The sequence below is a fragment of the Rattus norvegicus genome, chromosome 2 (genome assembly GCF_036323735.1).
Source record: "Rattus norvegicus strain BN/NHsdMcwi chromosome 2, GRCr8, whole genome shotgun sequence".
Lineage (NCBI taxonomy): Eukaryota > Metazoa > Chordata > Mammalia > Rodentia > Muridae > Rattus > Rattus norvegicus.
Window position 1 is genome coordinate 177,776,148 of NC_086020.1, and position 15,868 is coordinate 177,792,015.

At 40.1% G+C, this 15,868-nt stretch overlaps 1 protein-coding gene across 50 annotated transcripts in view; it reads right to left on the reverse strand.

Annotated features, from left to right (window-relative positions):
- The window catches only part of Ubap2l (ubiquitin associated protein 2-like), a 55,369-nt gene extending 39,770 nt beyond the window's left edge, over nucleotides 1-15,599 (reverse strand). For 10 of the 50 annotated variants that reach the window (XM_063282157.1, XM_063282155.1, XM_063282150.1 and 7 more), the window contains exons 1-6: nucleotides 15,473-15,535; nucleotides 10,795-10,924; nucleotides 7,961-8,038; nucleotides 6,554-6,664; nucleotides 3,163-3,331; nucleotides 2,687-2,782 (exon numbers count right to left, since the gene is read on the reverse strand). In XM_063282157.1, coding sequence (XP_063138227.1) covers nucleotides 2,687-2,782; nucleotides 3,163-3,331; nucleotides 6,554-6,664; nucleotides 7,961-8,038; nucleotides 10,795-10,884 — 544 coding nt within the window. In that variant the 5' untranslated portion in view covers nucleotides 10,885-10,924; nucleotides 15,473-15,535. Of the gene's footprint in view, nucleotides 1-2,686; nucleotides 2,783-3,129; nucleotides 3,332-6,553; nucleotides 6,665-7,960; nucleotides 8,039-8,273; nucleotides 8,322-10,794; nucleotides 10,925-14,247; nucleotides 14,419-15,047; nucleotides 15,347-15,407 lie in introns of those variants that run through there. The other 40 variants (XM_039102683.2, XM_063282141.1, XM_039102667.2 and 37 more) reach the window with 14 other exon arrangements.
- Between the last annotated feature and the right edge of the window lie 269 nt (nucleotides 15,600-15,868).

Genomic DNA, 15,868 nt, shown 5'->3' on the forward strand with positions numbered 1-15,868 from the left:
TAAACCTGCAAACTTATCGTAGAATAGTCACCTAAATACAAAGGGGGATTGGCTAAGATCAAGGAATAGTAAGGAAAGAACAGTAGAAGATGGACAATTAAAATAAGATCATTCCACCAAAGGTTACTAAAGCCAAAACTCCCAGACCAAAGAAATATGAGACAAAAGTATACCATTTTACAAGTTTTGAAATTATTAAACTAAAAGGGTTTTGCTTAAAAATTTATCCTGCAGGTCTCATTAAGAGATAACATAATTGGGGGCTGAAGAGATGGCTCAGTGGTTAAGAGTACTGACTACTCTTCCAGAGGTCCTAAGTTCAATTCTCAGCAACCACATGGTGGCTCACAACCATCTGTAATGAGATCTGATGCCCTCTTTGGGTATGAATGAAGACAGCTACAGTGTACTCACATATAAATAAATAAATCTTAAAAAAAAAAAAAAGAAAAAAAGAAAAAAGAGATAACATAATTGATTGTTATTAAGGAAAAATAGCCAGAGGTGACCATATTCAAGATCTTAGAAAAGCAATTCTGAAACCCCATCTGATCTGGTCAGAGAGGAAGGCCTCTTAGTAAAGTTGTAGACTACTTGTCCTCAGCATTCTTAGTGCTCAGTACAAACCATCTTGGAATTTTTTTTTTTTTGTTCAAAATCTGACTAACAAGGGGAACTGTCATATTTATCCATGAATATGAATTTACTCAAACTTTTTTTTTCTTTTTTTTTTTTTTCGGAGCTGGGGACCGAACCCAGGGCCTTGCGTTTGCCTAGTGCTCTACCACTGAGCTAAATCCCCAACCCCTTGCTTAAACTTTTGATTCTAGCACACAAGAAGCAGTGGCAGGTAGGTGTCTGTGAGTTCCAGGCCAGCCTGGTCTACATAGCTAGAGCTGTGTAGTGAGACCTAGTCTTGAGTCTTAAAACCAGGGCTTGTGATATAGCTTGATAGGGCAAAAATAGTTGCTGCCAAATCTAATGATTTGAGTTCAATTCCCAGAACCCACATGGTGGAAAGAGAGGTTCTCTGCCCTTTACCTGTGTCATACATATGTGCCCACAAAATCAGTAAAAATGCAATTAAAGGGGGCTGGAGAGATGGCTCAGTGGTTAAGAACACTGGCTGTTCTTCCAGAGGACCTGAGTTCAAATCTCAGCAACCACATGGTGGCTCACAACCATCTGTAATGAGATCTGATACACTCTTCTGGTGTGTCTGAAGACAGCAGCTGTGTATAAAAATACATAAAATAAATAAATCTTAAAAAAAAAAGCAATTAAAGGTTTTTACATCTCCTGACGTAGAGATGGACCTTGAGCTGGTTAGCAATACAGTAACAAACATTTGCCTAGCATTCCTTAGCATCACTATTGGCACAACAAGAAAAAAAAAAAAAGTTTTAAAACCCTGTGTATCGTAAGCTAAATTTTAAAAAAACTATCCAAAAGAAATAATCACAAGATTTATGAATAAAGAGGGCTATCACAATGTTGCTTTTAACAAAAGGATGCAAATGAGGGGGCTAGAAATAGCTTCATGGTTAAGAGTGCTTCTTGCTTTTGTAGAAAACCTAGATATGGTTCTCCAGAACCTACACAGTGGTTTCTTAAGTCTATGATTCTTTGTTATTTTATTGTCTGTTTAGTTTTAAGTAGCCCTGGCTATCCTGGAACTCACTCTGTATATCAAGCTGGCCTCAAACTGAGAGAGATCTGTCTGCCTCTGCCTCTCAAGCGCTGGGATTAAAGCCATATACTACCACATCCTGCTAACTGTGGTTGTAAGTGCAGATCCAATGCCCTTTATTATAACTCAATGGTAGAGTGCTTACCCACATGTGCAGCAAAATAAAACAAACGAAAAACACCAAAGACGGGGTTGGGGATTTAGCTCAGTGGTAGAGCGCTTGCCTAGGAAGCGCAAGGCCCTGGGTTCGGTCCCCAGCTCCGGAAAAAAAGAACCAAAAAAAAAAAAGAAAAAGAAAAACACCAAAGACAAAAAACCCAGAAAACATGCAAAAAACCCTTTACACATCTCTCAGAAACTTTGAACAGAGTCAGGGAAACGAGTAGGACAAAAAAGTAGAGAGGAAAAAAGGAACTAAGAACACATGAACTCATTGTTTCTCACCATGCAAATATAATCTTTCTTGAATAAAAAGTTTAAAAAAATGAAAAAAAAAATTAAGTTTAGGGCTGGAGAGATGGCTCAGAGGTTAAGGGCACTGACTGCTATTCCAGAGTTCAATTCCCAGCAATCACATGGTGGCTCACAACCATCTGAAATGGGGATCTGATGCCCTCTTCCGGTGTGTCTGAAGACATCAACAGTGTACCCACACACATAAAATAAGTAAATATATCTCTAAAATATTTTTTTTAAGTTTAAAAATGAAAACTGGAAAATAAAAAGTGCTTAGAGAGCACTGCAGCCTGATATTCACCTCTGGGCTACCCCCAACACACATATAAACACATGCACAGGCATTCACACACCCTGTTATTCAAATAAGTATACTATATTAACAAAGACTAGGGTTGTCATCTCCCTTCTTTCCCATTCTAACACACACACACACACACACACACACACACACACACACACACACACGTTTATTTGGCTGTCAACCTTACTAAGGTAACTATTTTATGCCTATTTGTCACCTCCCCTCAAAACTGTCACCTCTGCCCCGGCCACGGCCTCTTCTCCCTCTGTCTGTGCCTCTTCCAGAAGGTCCACCACTCTTAGTGCCATCCAATCCATTTTCCTGGCCCCGAACTAAAATATAAAACAACACAGACAGAACATGGTCAGTTAGGATTCATACAAACGTATACATTACATTGTCAGTGTCAGGGAGACAAAACTAAGAGAACATGACCTGGTAGAATGGAACATGAAGGTCACTCAGGGAATAGTGATGAGACATACAGAGAGGTGAGTTATGTAACTTTACAAATGACTACGTGATTGCCATTTAAGTGACTCCTGTAGGAAAGGCTACATGTAAAAGATGTCAAGATTTTAACAGATAATGGTAAGAAAAGCAAAATAGGTGATATAACAGTTACAGGGGCCTGCCTAGCAGGATCCCGACACATCCCTGAAGTCTAAACATTACTGACCCACAGCTGGTTTTGATAAAGCCCCATGCATACACTCTCGTCCACGGCTGGCACCTCTCCCCCGTCTTGGTGGCCCACCACGTCGTCGACTATAGTCTCTGTCCCGGTCTCGATTTTCTTTTCCTTCTTCATTAGATTCAGTTTGTCCACCATCCTTCTGTCCTGAGACTCCTTTCTTCTTCCCGACCATCTCCCAGGAATGCTAAAGAAAGGTAGAGTACTCATGTCTGATCATATGGACTACAATTAGTTCACTAAGGATGAAAACTAGAACAATTATTTTCTTAGGATGCACATTTAAGAAATTTTGAGCCACGCAATGTGGTCCACACCTTTAATCCCAGCACTCAAGAGGCAGGGATGGGTAGATAGAGTTCAAGGCCAGCATGGTCTAGAGTGAGTTCTAGTACAGCCAGGGCTACACACAGAAACTCTTGTCTCAAAAACAAACAAAACAAAACAAAACAAAAACCCAAAAACGTTATCCTGGTTACCATGGAACCCACTACAAAGATATCGCTGGCCTCAAACTCACAGAGATCCATTTGTCTCTGCCACTGAGTATTTGGATAAAGGTTACACAACTATACACAGCCAAGTTTTCAAATTTTATGCTTAGTCTGACTCAAATTTGGACAAGTTTATGTAATTTGTGCAGTACCCGGACATAGTGGCCATGCCTTTAATACTAGCACTCAGGAAGTAGACACAGGTGGATCTCTGAGTGCAAGGCTAGCCTGGTCTACTGAGTAAGTTCCAGGACAGCCCAGAGCTAAATAGAGAAACCCTATCACCAGGGGGGTCTATGATGTGTATATTAAATGCTGGCAACAGTGAATTATGTAAGAAAAAAGAATTACTATTATGATCTTCCTTATACAATGAAGTTTTTTTTAGTGATCTTATCCACTAAAAAAAAAAAAATACCACCAGTACTGACTCCTCATTGGTTTTATTTATAGTAGTATATTTAAATGTGGCATAAGTATATATGTGCTAGCTTGCTTTTCTTTTTTGATAGAGATCAGATTTGTGTAACTAGACTGAAGCCACAAGAGGTGAGATAAGAGAAATAAGATATAACGTCTATTAAAAAAAACAACTTTTAAAAAGCATGACAGCAGTGAGATAAGTTTTGGCAGGTAAAGGCACTTGCTTTGAAAAACAACTCCCAACTACTGGCCTTTGATTTCCACATGCACGTCACGTCTACCCCTATACATATCATATAAACATAATAAAAAACTAGACCAGCTAGGGTTTTTTTCCTTGAGAGAAAGTTTCCCTATGTAACAGCCCTGACTGTCTAGCTGTCCTGGAACTCTCTTTATATATCAGGCTGGCCTTGAACAAACTCAGAGATCTGCCTCTGCCTCCTGAGTGCTGGGATTAAAGGCCCGAGACTTCAGGCCCACCAGTAAATTGTTTAAAAATACAAAATAATAAATAACAAAGAGTACCCCATAAACAGAAACAAACAAAAATTAAGTTTTTTGAGTCAGACCTAATGGAATATACTTGCAATCCCAGGAGTGGGGGGGCTGAAGCTGAAGGGTATCAAGTTTGAGGTTTACATTTTAGTTCTGTAAACACACAGAGCTGGAGGGGTACTAAGTAGTTCAAGTGCTTGCCTAAGTTTGATCCCCAGCATGCAAGTTTATAAACACATAACTTCTTTGAGTCTTTCTTTTTGTAGTAGGCAAGAGTTGATAGAGAGTAACTGGTCAAAGTGCAGAGAATAAATAATACAGCCCTAAGTCAGGCACCTACAGCACCCCTTGCCAAGGCTCAGGAAGCATAACAAGGTAGTGAAAAGAAGTTAAGAGCCATAGGATAGGAAGGAGAGTTGTGAAAAGCTGTCTTCTGGATATGATATGGAAAAAAGACATTAACTCATACTAGCAATGGTGACCTGGCACAAGACTGGGTACATCAACATTCCATCATGGATGGGAGAAGGGAACGTAAGGCCCTACCCCAGCCTGAAGAGACACAGTTAATGGTTGCTGAAGGAGGGGGAATCATATTACTCAGTGGTGTAGCCACTGATAAATTACCCTTGTTCAAGTAAGCAACTTCTAATCCATATTCATCATGATAAGTCTAATTAAAGGTACATATAAAGGCAGTAAAGTAGCAGAGAGACATGTATGAGAGAAGTTGGCAGGAGGCAGAAGAAAATAAGAAAGACTAATGGTGGAAATATGATCAAATTTATATTAAATTGTGAGATAGTTAATATAGTTAAGTGGGTATTTTAAAAGGTGAGGTCTACCCCAACCAAAAGGTTCTCAGTGTAAGATCAATATAGTGAAAATGCTTCAAAATGATCTGCTCGCATGAAACTAAATTTCTCTCGTAAGTGCTATAGCAATATCACAAAGGTAATAAGGCAAATTGTGAAAGAAAAGACAAACACAGAAAAAAACTCTCATTTGGTAGGAAGGAGACATGAACTTGTCTAAATTACAATGCACATGATCTTCTAAGATATTCTCCACAGATTCAGGAATGTAAACAGTCTATATAGCTCGTTATTTAATAGAACAAAACCAAGGTCAAGCAATGAAACAGCATGTTAATATAAAGATAATAAGTATATAAGAATGTCAATTTATAATCTAGAAATTTGTGACTTGTTAGCACAAATATGTAGAGAAATCTTCCATGATTAGTGATCGAGACTATAAAGCAGTACCTATAGTTCAAAGCAATGTAAGCCTTCCAAGTCTTGAAATCAATTATCTGGAATGAACAACTTATTCCAGACCAATTAGAGAAAACTGACTTCACTTGCTTTCTCCTATAACTTTTTTTTCTTAAAGATTTATTTATTTATTTATTTATTTATTTATTTATTTATTGTGTGTATGAGTACACTGTCTTCAGACATATCAGAAGAGGGCATCAGGGGGGCTGGAGAGATGGCTCAGCGGATAAGAGCAGTGACTGCTCTTCCAGAGGTCCTGAGTTCAAATCCCAGCAACCACATGGTGGCTCACAACCATCTGTAATGGGATCTGATGCCCTCTTCTGGTGTGTCTGAAGACAGCTGCAGTGTACTCATATATAATAAACAAATAATATTAAAAAAAAAAAAAAAAAAAAGAAGAGGGCATCAGATCCCATTACAAATGGTTGTGATCCAACAAGTAGTTGCTGGGAACTGAACTCAAGACCTTGGCAATCAGGGCTCTTAACTACAGAGCCATCTCTCCAGCCCTCTCCTATGACTCTCATGAAGAGGATGTGTATATACATAATGTACAATATTTATAACCTGCCAGGATCTCTATGGATGTTTCTTATTCTATTTAGAGAAAAGACATTGTTTTAAGACCATCTGTCCATTAGCTGCTTTTAGAATTATTACTAGTCTCTAAACCCAGACTCCACATTCTCAAACAATTTATTAGTACTCTACCGTGTCTGGATTTCCTTCCAGGAGAACATTGATGGCTCTGTTGACATCTCCATTGCAGTCATGCAAAGCAATCACACATTCATCCTGGTTTTTGCCTGTGATATCAATCAACTGAAAGAAAAAAAAAAGCAGTAACCATAAGCAATTTTATACTCTTACAAGAACAATAGATGTAGGGATGAGATAGCAGCTCCATTATAAGAAGCAACCTTCCAAAAGAAGACATGTAAAACATAACTGTACTTCAAAAACCAAAACTTTAAGTCTGGAGAGATGGCTCAGCAAGTAAAGGCACTCACCAACAAGCCACATAACCTGGGATAAGTTTAATCCCTAGGACCTGCGTGGGAGGAACAAACACAGCTCCCAGAAATTACCACGTTGCCCCCACATCAAGTAACATAACGTGTGTATACAAACATGTCCAATAAGTAAATGTTAACAAAAGGAAACTTTTAACAACTATGTATTAGAGAGGGAGTCAAAAATATTCAAAATAGGGGCTAGAGAGATGGCTCAGCGGTTAAGAGCACTGACTGCTCTTCCAGAGGTTCTGAGTTCAAATCCCAGCAACCACATGATGGCTCACAACCATCTGTAATGGGATCTGGTATGTCTGAAGAAAGCTACAGTGTACTTTATACATAAAATAAATAAATCTTAAAAAAGAATATTCAAAATAGTTAAGCATCAAATGGGGAATCATTGAAACACACTGGATTCTTTTCTACGTATCGTTTTCCATGCTTCCTAGATACAAGGGGCAGAGAATATAGCTCAGTGATAAGGTATAAATTTAGCATACCAAGACTCTGGGTGTGTCAGCAGAAAAACCACACACACACACACACACACACACACACACACACACACACACACACACATCAACAAAGTCAATTAAAATAAAACTTTTTGGACAAGTTAGCTATCTAAAGGATATAATGTAGTATAATAGCAATGAAGTTAATTTTTTAATGATCGAAAACATCAACAAATGTAATTATTTTTCTGGTATGTGTGTATGGTGTGTATGATGTGTATGATGTGTATGATGTTTATATAGCAGGAATGTATGTACCAAAGCTCATACATAGAGGTTACAAGACAGCCTTGGTATCAGTCCTATATTTCCACCTTCAGACAAGTCTCTTTTGTTATTCACCACTGTATTACGCACTGAAGGGTTCTCTGTCTCCACCACCCATCTCCCAGTAAGAGCACTAGGATTACAAATGTATGCTCCAAAGCACAGTTTGCCAAGCTTTATGGGATTCAAACTCAGGCCATCAAGGACTTTCCCCTCTGAGCCATTTCCCTACCCAGGATAATTCTAGTCCATGTAAGCATCAATAACATTTAATCCTACTCCATTCTGATATTTTCAAAGAAAACTAGTGGGATACTCACTTGTTTCACCTTCTCCTCAAAGTCAGCATCATTATGGTCCGAAATCATCTGTGCAAGTCGAATTTGCTCTGCAGTGGCCTAGGGATTGAGACGGAATCAAGAAACCTTAATCAACAATAGAAATGAACTAGAGTGACCTAAATAGCAGATCTTTACCAACCCAGGGTTTTGTTTGTTAGTAAAAAGAAGAAAGAAAAGAAAAAAAGAAAGAGAGAAAGAAAGAAAGAAAGAAAGAAAGAAAGAAAGAAAGGAAGAAAGAAAGAAATGACCAATGCAGAAGGCTGCAGAAGAAACTCTATAGTAAAGCACTTGCCTAGTATGTCTGTGGCTCTAGATTCAATCCTCAGCAACGTAACTTCACCTACAAAATCCAAAGCAGCTTGGTCTCATGATCCAAGCCTGTACCTCCAGTTACTTGAGAGGTGAAGGCAAGACGATAAAAAGCTCAAGGTTGACCTGGACTTCAAAATGAGCTCAAGGCCAGCCTGGGCAACTTTATGAGATTCTGTCTCAAAATAAAAACATAAAAACAAGACTGGGGAGATCTTTACCCAGGCTACTCAAAACTATAGGGTCACTTCTCAGCACTACAAAATTTAAAAACTAAACAAAACTAAACAAAGGGCAGTGGTGGAGCACGCCTTTAATCCCAGCACTCAGGAGGCAGAAGTAGGCTGATCTCTGAGTTTGAAGTCAGCCTGCTATACACAATGGATTCCAGGACAGCAAAAACATCAAAACCCTGCCTCAAACAAACAAGTAATAAAGTAATGTTTAAGACACTCAAATAGGGAAAAGGGGAGAGAGAGGATGGGATAGGGGTTTGTGGAGGGGTAACCAGGAAGGGGGATATCATTTGAAATGTAAACAAATGATTACACACACACCTTAAACAGAATGGCAAATACAGGGTAACGCTGTAAACTAATTTAAGATATAACTCCAGAGAGCAATGAGCCTTTTCACCAATGTTCATAGCTCAAGGGACTTTCATCTTGGAACTATCTGGCCATCAATTCATATTAAAGTATTTGTAAAGATATGTGTAAACAAGGCTCCTATTTCTTCAACCCAATACTAACCACTTACTCAAAATATTAGATTTTAACCCAAGGATATACTCAAAGTATCTTATGAGTATACAGTATTATATAAGACCAGGAATTTTACTACCATAATTGAGTGGTCTTTTTGTTTTTGTTTTTCAGTGTTTCACTATTAGCTCTGGCTATCCTGTAACTCATGTAGAGCATGCTAAGTCCTTGGATTAAAAACATGTACCACTACATACCCAGCAACCCATAGTAGAGATTTAAGTTCTACAAATTTACTTGGAAAGGCTAGTAAATAAAAATGTTTAAGGGAGCCAGGCAGTGGTGGTGCATACCTTTAATCCCAGTACCTGGAAGGCAGGGGCAGACACAAGATGATCGCAGAGTTCAAGGCCAGCCTAGTCTGCAGAGTGAGTTCCAGGACAACTGAGACAACACAGAGAAACCCTGTCTTGAATAAGAAAGTTTAAGGGGAGCAAACCTGGTGATATTGACCGCTAACCCATATAGTCAGAAAGCTAAGGCAAGAATACCATGAGTCAAGGTCAGTCCCAACAACTTAGTAAAAACCTGTCTCAAAAAAAAAAAAATGGAGCCAGGTAAAGTGGCACATACCTTTAATCCCAGTACTAAGGAGGCAGAAGCGGCCGATCTCCGAGTTAAAGGTCAGGCAGGGCAACATAGAGAAACCTTATCTCCACTAAAAGAATGAATGAATGAATGACAGACAGACAGACCATGACAACAGCCCATGTCTAAATTTATTACACAAAAGCTGACACACAGGAAATTCCAAATTTGAGGTCAGCCTGAACTACATAGTGAGCACCAGGCCAGCCAGTGCTACCTACCAAGACTCTGGAGAGAAAAGAGGAATGAGAAAAGGGAAAGAGGGAAAAGTTAAGTCAAGGAACATACTGGGAAACCTTTAGTCTAGTCTTATATAATCAATATATTGGACCACATGCTTAATTCAAGTAATTAACTCATATTCATAACACTTGTTACAGATTTTGTGATTTACAACACATCTAAATCAAACTTAAGGGGGCTGGAGAGATGGCTCAGTGGTTAAGAGCACCGACTGCTCTTCCAGAGGTCCTGAGTTCAAATTCCAGCAACCACATGGTGGCTCACAACCATCTGTAATGAGATTGGATGCCCTCTTCTGGTGTGTCTGAAGACAGTTACAGCGTATTTATAATAAACAAACAAGCATAAATAAATATCCTGCACATCAGTTACAATGCATACAGTGTCAAAATTATTTGTGAAGAAGCAACAAAAATTTTATTTGTTTATAATTAAAACTGTATTAAAGGGTCATAGCATTAGGGATGTTGAGAATGACTGCTCTATGGTGTGTCATTTGTTAATTTACAAGAATAATAATAGTAAAGATGCTAGCTTCTCATGGGAAAGGAAAAACTCAGGTAAGGCCTCAAGACCTTAGAGGAAAATAAGAGAAGTCAAAATCTTTCAGGAAAAGTGTATCATGACAAATATTGGCTAAAGAGATTAAGTAATGTACTGCTCAATCGGCTCTGATACTGGAAGGAAAAGTCATACTTAGCACAGTATTTGAAATGAAGCCCTAAACCTCTCAATATTAAACAAAGTAAATGTCACATCACAGAATGTCACTGATAATTATCAGACCATGGAATAGTTAATAATAAGGAACCTAAATCAACACCCCAAAGCACAGAATGATGCTACATTTCATAGAAACCACTATCAGTTGATATAGTTACTCATGGATTCACATCCTTGGGTTATTACCTGTGGCCGCTGCTTGTGCTGTGTCTGGTTTTGGTTTTGAGGTTGTTCCCAGTTTCCCCGGGCTCGGTTAGTGCCCACCGACGTCATCATTTACAGTATATACAAATAACAGTATTTACAAGGAAGAATACTGAAGAGGAAAAAACAGATGGTTAAACGTAGGTAACTTGTTTTAATTCTATTTTATCAGTACTTTACCACCAATCACTTTGCTACTCTCAAACAAACCAAGGAAATTCACCTATTTTTTTCTAACCATTCTTTGGTCTAGTGGTGCTGGGAATCAAACTCAGGCCTTTATATATGCTAGACAAACTCTCTACAACTTAGGTACATTTTTCAACTTAAGATCCACCTTTTAAGATATATTTTAGGTTTTAGTGTGACCTTGAAAACTTAATCATCTTTTTTCCCTCTACTTCCCAGTATCTGACTACAAGTGTGTGCCACTGAAACATTTTTTTTAAGTGTAATAAATGTGACCATTATTCCATTTTTGTTCATGTGCCTCAGTGATAAAACATACGGTCTGTATGCATAAGGTCCTAGGATAGGCTAGGTAATCAAGCCCTATATCCGAAAATGTATAAAAATTTATGTGATGTCTGTTTGTTTGAAGACAGTCTTTCTATGTAGCTTTGGCTGGCCTCAAACGCACAGCAATCCTGCTTCTTCCTCCCAAGTGCTGTCCCACGTGACTTTTCTTTTCTTTTTTTTTTTTTTTTGGTTCTTTTTTTCGGAGCTGGGGACCGAACCCAGGGCCTTGCGCTTCCTAGGCAAGCGCTCTACCACTGAGCCAAATCCCCAACCCCCCCAAGTGACTTTTTAAAAAAGATGTTAGAAACATAACTCAATTACTACTATCTAGTAAATAAGCAAAAATCATTATCAATATTAAAAAACTTTCTAAACATGTGAAAGTATCTAAAGTGTCTTTGACAAAAAGGAAGACAATTAACAAACCCTAGAAAATAAATGCCTTCCAGGAGTTGGGCACAGCACATACCTGTAATCCCAGCACTTGGAAAGCTGACCAGAGAGGATCATAAATTTGAGGCCAGCCTGGGCAACACAGTAAGATTCTGTCACAAAAGATAGACAGACATGAAAGGAGGAAGGGAGGAAGGAAATAGGGAGGAAAGGGAGTAGAGGGAGAACCTTCTAGATTAGTCTATAAATCAGAGAAATTACAATTTTAAAATACTCTGCAACTGTGGGCATAGCTCAGTTAAGGACCTAGGTTCATAATCATAACGGGGATAGAAGGGAAAAAAATACCCAGCACACATTAAAAACATCATAGTCTTACACTGTTTGACAAGCTGTGTGTGATTTCTCCTACTTAGAAAAACACAAATTCATAACTAGCCTTTTAGTACCAGTTTTATCTCAAGATCAGGGCATATGTTAGTCCTAGTGACTACCCAGAATCCATTTCCTAGACAGTTAATTCCAACACACTGCCTTTACAGCTGTTTCAGTTGGTCTCAAATATATTTTCAAGTAAACAAAATGGCAATTAATCTCCACCACTCACCTTAAAACAAAGAGAATCCCAAATCTGCCCCCAATCAAATGTACCTATCACCAACTTTTATTTGAAAGGGCTTCTAGGAAGTGACTTTAAATTTGATACTGTTTGCAGGATGACTTCACTTTTTAAAGAGACATAAAACACAAGAGCCTTCCCAAAACTAGAACATAGTTTCTGTCCTTTCTATCAAATAAGTGTTCTACTAAACTCAAGTTCTCTTTCTTCATATTGTTTTGTAATTTAATCTCTGCTGCTGCTTTGAGTAAACAAAGAAAACATTCATCATCATGATAGAGTGCTCAAAATCAAGTTACTTTTCATTGTTTTACCCCTTCCCAAAGAAGACAAATTTATACTTCCCTGCTCTACCCCCCCTTTTTTTTTCCACTAATGAAACATTATAAAGGGTAATTCTAGACTGCCCAGCAGACACTGGATTTTGAGATCAGGGGAGTTCTAAAGAAATATGTAAGGATTAAGTAGGGACATGAACTTCACCTGTTTCTTGGATAACACAGAGAAGGCTGACCTTCCTATGGATAAATACTTCACCACATAGTGTCAAGTACTAAGTAGTACAAGTCTTTGTTTTTTGATGTGGCTATTAAGAACAAAGACTTCTACTCCATTCCTCATCACCAAATTTGAGTTTTAACAGACACAGCACTAATTTTTAACCAGCATCTCTTCCCCAACATACATGTACAAAGACCTGTAAATAGTATAGTAGTTCATTTTCCCAAGCTAACATTATAGTTGTTTCAATATTTAATTTACAAAAATAAAGGTGTTGTTTAACTAAGTACTGGTGGATCCAAAGCAGCAATAGTGGGAAGGAAGGGCTAGAACAAAGTTATGTTTTAAAAGTGGCTGTAAGATAATCCCAACCTACTCCTTCTTATGGTTTAAAAATGCTATATGGTTTCTACTCCAAGTATATCAATTTTCAAGAATTATACCATAAATATAAGCTGTAAGACTAGTTGTATAGATCACTGTACATTTTATAAGTTAGATGTAAATATATTACAATCATATGGAAAGATGTGTAACTAGTCAGCAAAAAAAAAAAAAAAAAAAAAAAAGCCTTTTGATCAGTCTTGCTTTTAACTTCCATTTCCCTCTTTGGAAATACTTTGAAATGTGTAACTAAGAAAAATTTAACCCTTCATTACTAACAATGAGCAACAGGTCAAAAGCAAATAATCTGGGCAAACCACTTAAGGGCACAGAATTAGCTTTTTAGCAGCAAACAAAGACAAATACCCAGAGTTATACAGTGAAAGTGAGTGACCTTGTTTTGTTAACTCTTAGAAAACTTAAGTACTTAAGGAAAGTAGGATGAGAAAGAAGTATTGGAAACCAAGGGAACACTACAGGAACAAGTACAGGTTTCAACAAAGTGCCCTTGACTACATTTTGAAAGCCAGCTACTTAAAAAAATAGCCAGAGAAAATTTACTGAAAAAAATAAACAATAAGTATTTATTGAGAATCTACTACGTGTCCAATACTTCAGGAAATACAAAAGCATTGTGACTTAGTTGCTGCTCTCAGGGAGCTTACAATCTAATTTGAGAAACAATTCAGACATTCTAAAGTTGGACTGGGATGGGTAAGGCTACCACTTCTAACAGAGAAACTAATTTCCCTAGATGCTTCGTTGAGAAGACCTGTGTCCCATTCCCCAACCACCTTCAGTCTAATAGGAGCCTTCCCAGTTAGAAACACTTGGGAACGGCAGTACATTTGGCCCTTCCTCATTATTTTACAGGACAGCAGTATCTCCCATTCACAACAGAAACAATCATTGGGATAACCTATAATAAAAGACAATGGTGTAGGACCCACAACACAGTTTTATCAACAGATACACATCCAAATATTTTAATCTCTAATAATGCTGGTTGTTAAACTGACCCATATCCCCTCCCAGCAAGTCACATCAGATATCCCCAACGCAGAATATGGGAGGTGGAGACAAAAAAGGATTCCTCCATTTGGTAGTCACAGCGAGTCAAAGGCAAAAAAAAAAAAAAAAAAAAATTAACAGAATCGCCTTTAACTGTGTTTTTCTTCCCACAACAACCTACGCCAGAGGTTGCTAAATTTTAAGAATCGAGGAAAACAGTCTCTTGTTTGTGACATCACTTTGCAAAGCAATTTGGGTGCTGTCCACCAGGTGAAGGGTCTCAAGAAATTTGGAATTCCATTCCCATTATGATAAAAATGAACAAATGCCCAGTCTAGTGACGTCCCTTAGGCGTAACACAATCCATGGGGCCTCCACGTCCAGCTTCCCAAATAATATAATTGCTTGGGTACCCAAAACTACAGTATAGACAACAGGAAGTCAAAGACTGCAGCGAAAATATATCCCACGACCAGGGTCGGTAAGAAAGAAGGCAGGGTATTAAGAGGAGCTGACAAAGAGGCTGGAAACGAACAGAGGACAGAAGCCCACGCGCGGAGGGAGACTCACCCCCCCTCCGCGCCACATCTAGAGCCCATGGGGCCATTCGCCTCTCTACCTCCCACCCGGAACAAATTAATCCTCCGCACTCCAAACTGAGGGCCACATGGGGGAGTTTGGGGCAGCTCCACCCCATCGCCACCCCCCTCCGCCCCCAAACCAGGCCGGATCCGGATCACAGGCCCATAGAGGACTGGGAAGGGAGGAGGCCTTCTCCATAAACACTGACCCTAGTAGACAACCCTACCTCAGGATGGGCCCAGGCCTCGCTCGCCCGCGCTCTTTCTCGCTCTCCCCCTTCAGGCTCTAGCCGCATGCCCCCCCCCTCCGGCTGCCCCAAGCCCCGCCCCGGCCACGCTCCCAAATCGAGGCCCCGGCTCTGGAGCGGCCCAGTAGGCCGCGAACCCAACTATAAACAAAACCCCCGGCGGCCAACTCGGGGGGGGGGGGGGTTGGACGCCCAGGCTTACAAGACTAGAAGGGAGGGTGTACAGTGGGGAAACACAAACGTGGGGGGCCTACCGCGGGAAGGGAATACAGAGGGGACAGAGGAAAAGGAGGGAGGGTAAAAAGGGGATCGCGGATTTAAAGGGGCCGCGGACAATACCCGGCCCCGCCGCGTTGCCGCTGCCGCCGCCGCCGCCGCCAACGCCGCTGCGCTGCCAACTTTACCTCAGTCTCCTCCACACTGACACCCCGGGCCGCGCCGCCCCTGTCACGTGATATAAGATTCCCTCCTCCCCACCCCCTCCCTCCTTTTCCCTCTCGCGCTCGCTCTCGCGCCTTCCCCCTCCCACTTGCCTTCCTGCGTCCCTCAGCACGTGACGCGAAAGGGCCGCGCACGTCAGCGTGCGCGCGACTCCCCGCCACGAAACACTGCTCCTGAGTTCCGCGCGCCCGCCCCGCCCCGCCCCGCCCCATACGGCTCCGCCTCCATCACGTGACTCCCTTACGGCCTCTGCTTCCTCTTACTGGCGTAGTTCCGTGTCTCCGCACTCCCAGGTTCCTTTGCAAACATGAGTCACGTGGCAGGGGGTGGGACGGGAAGGTCCTATGCTTAACTAGCGC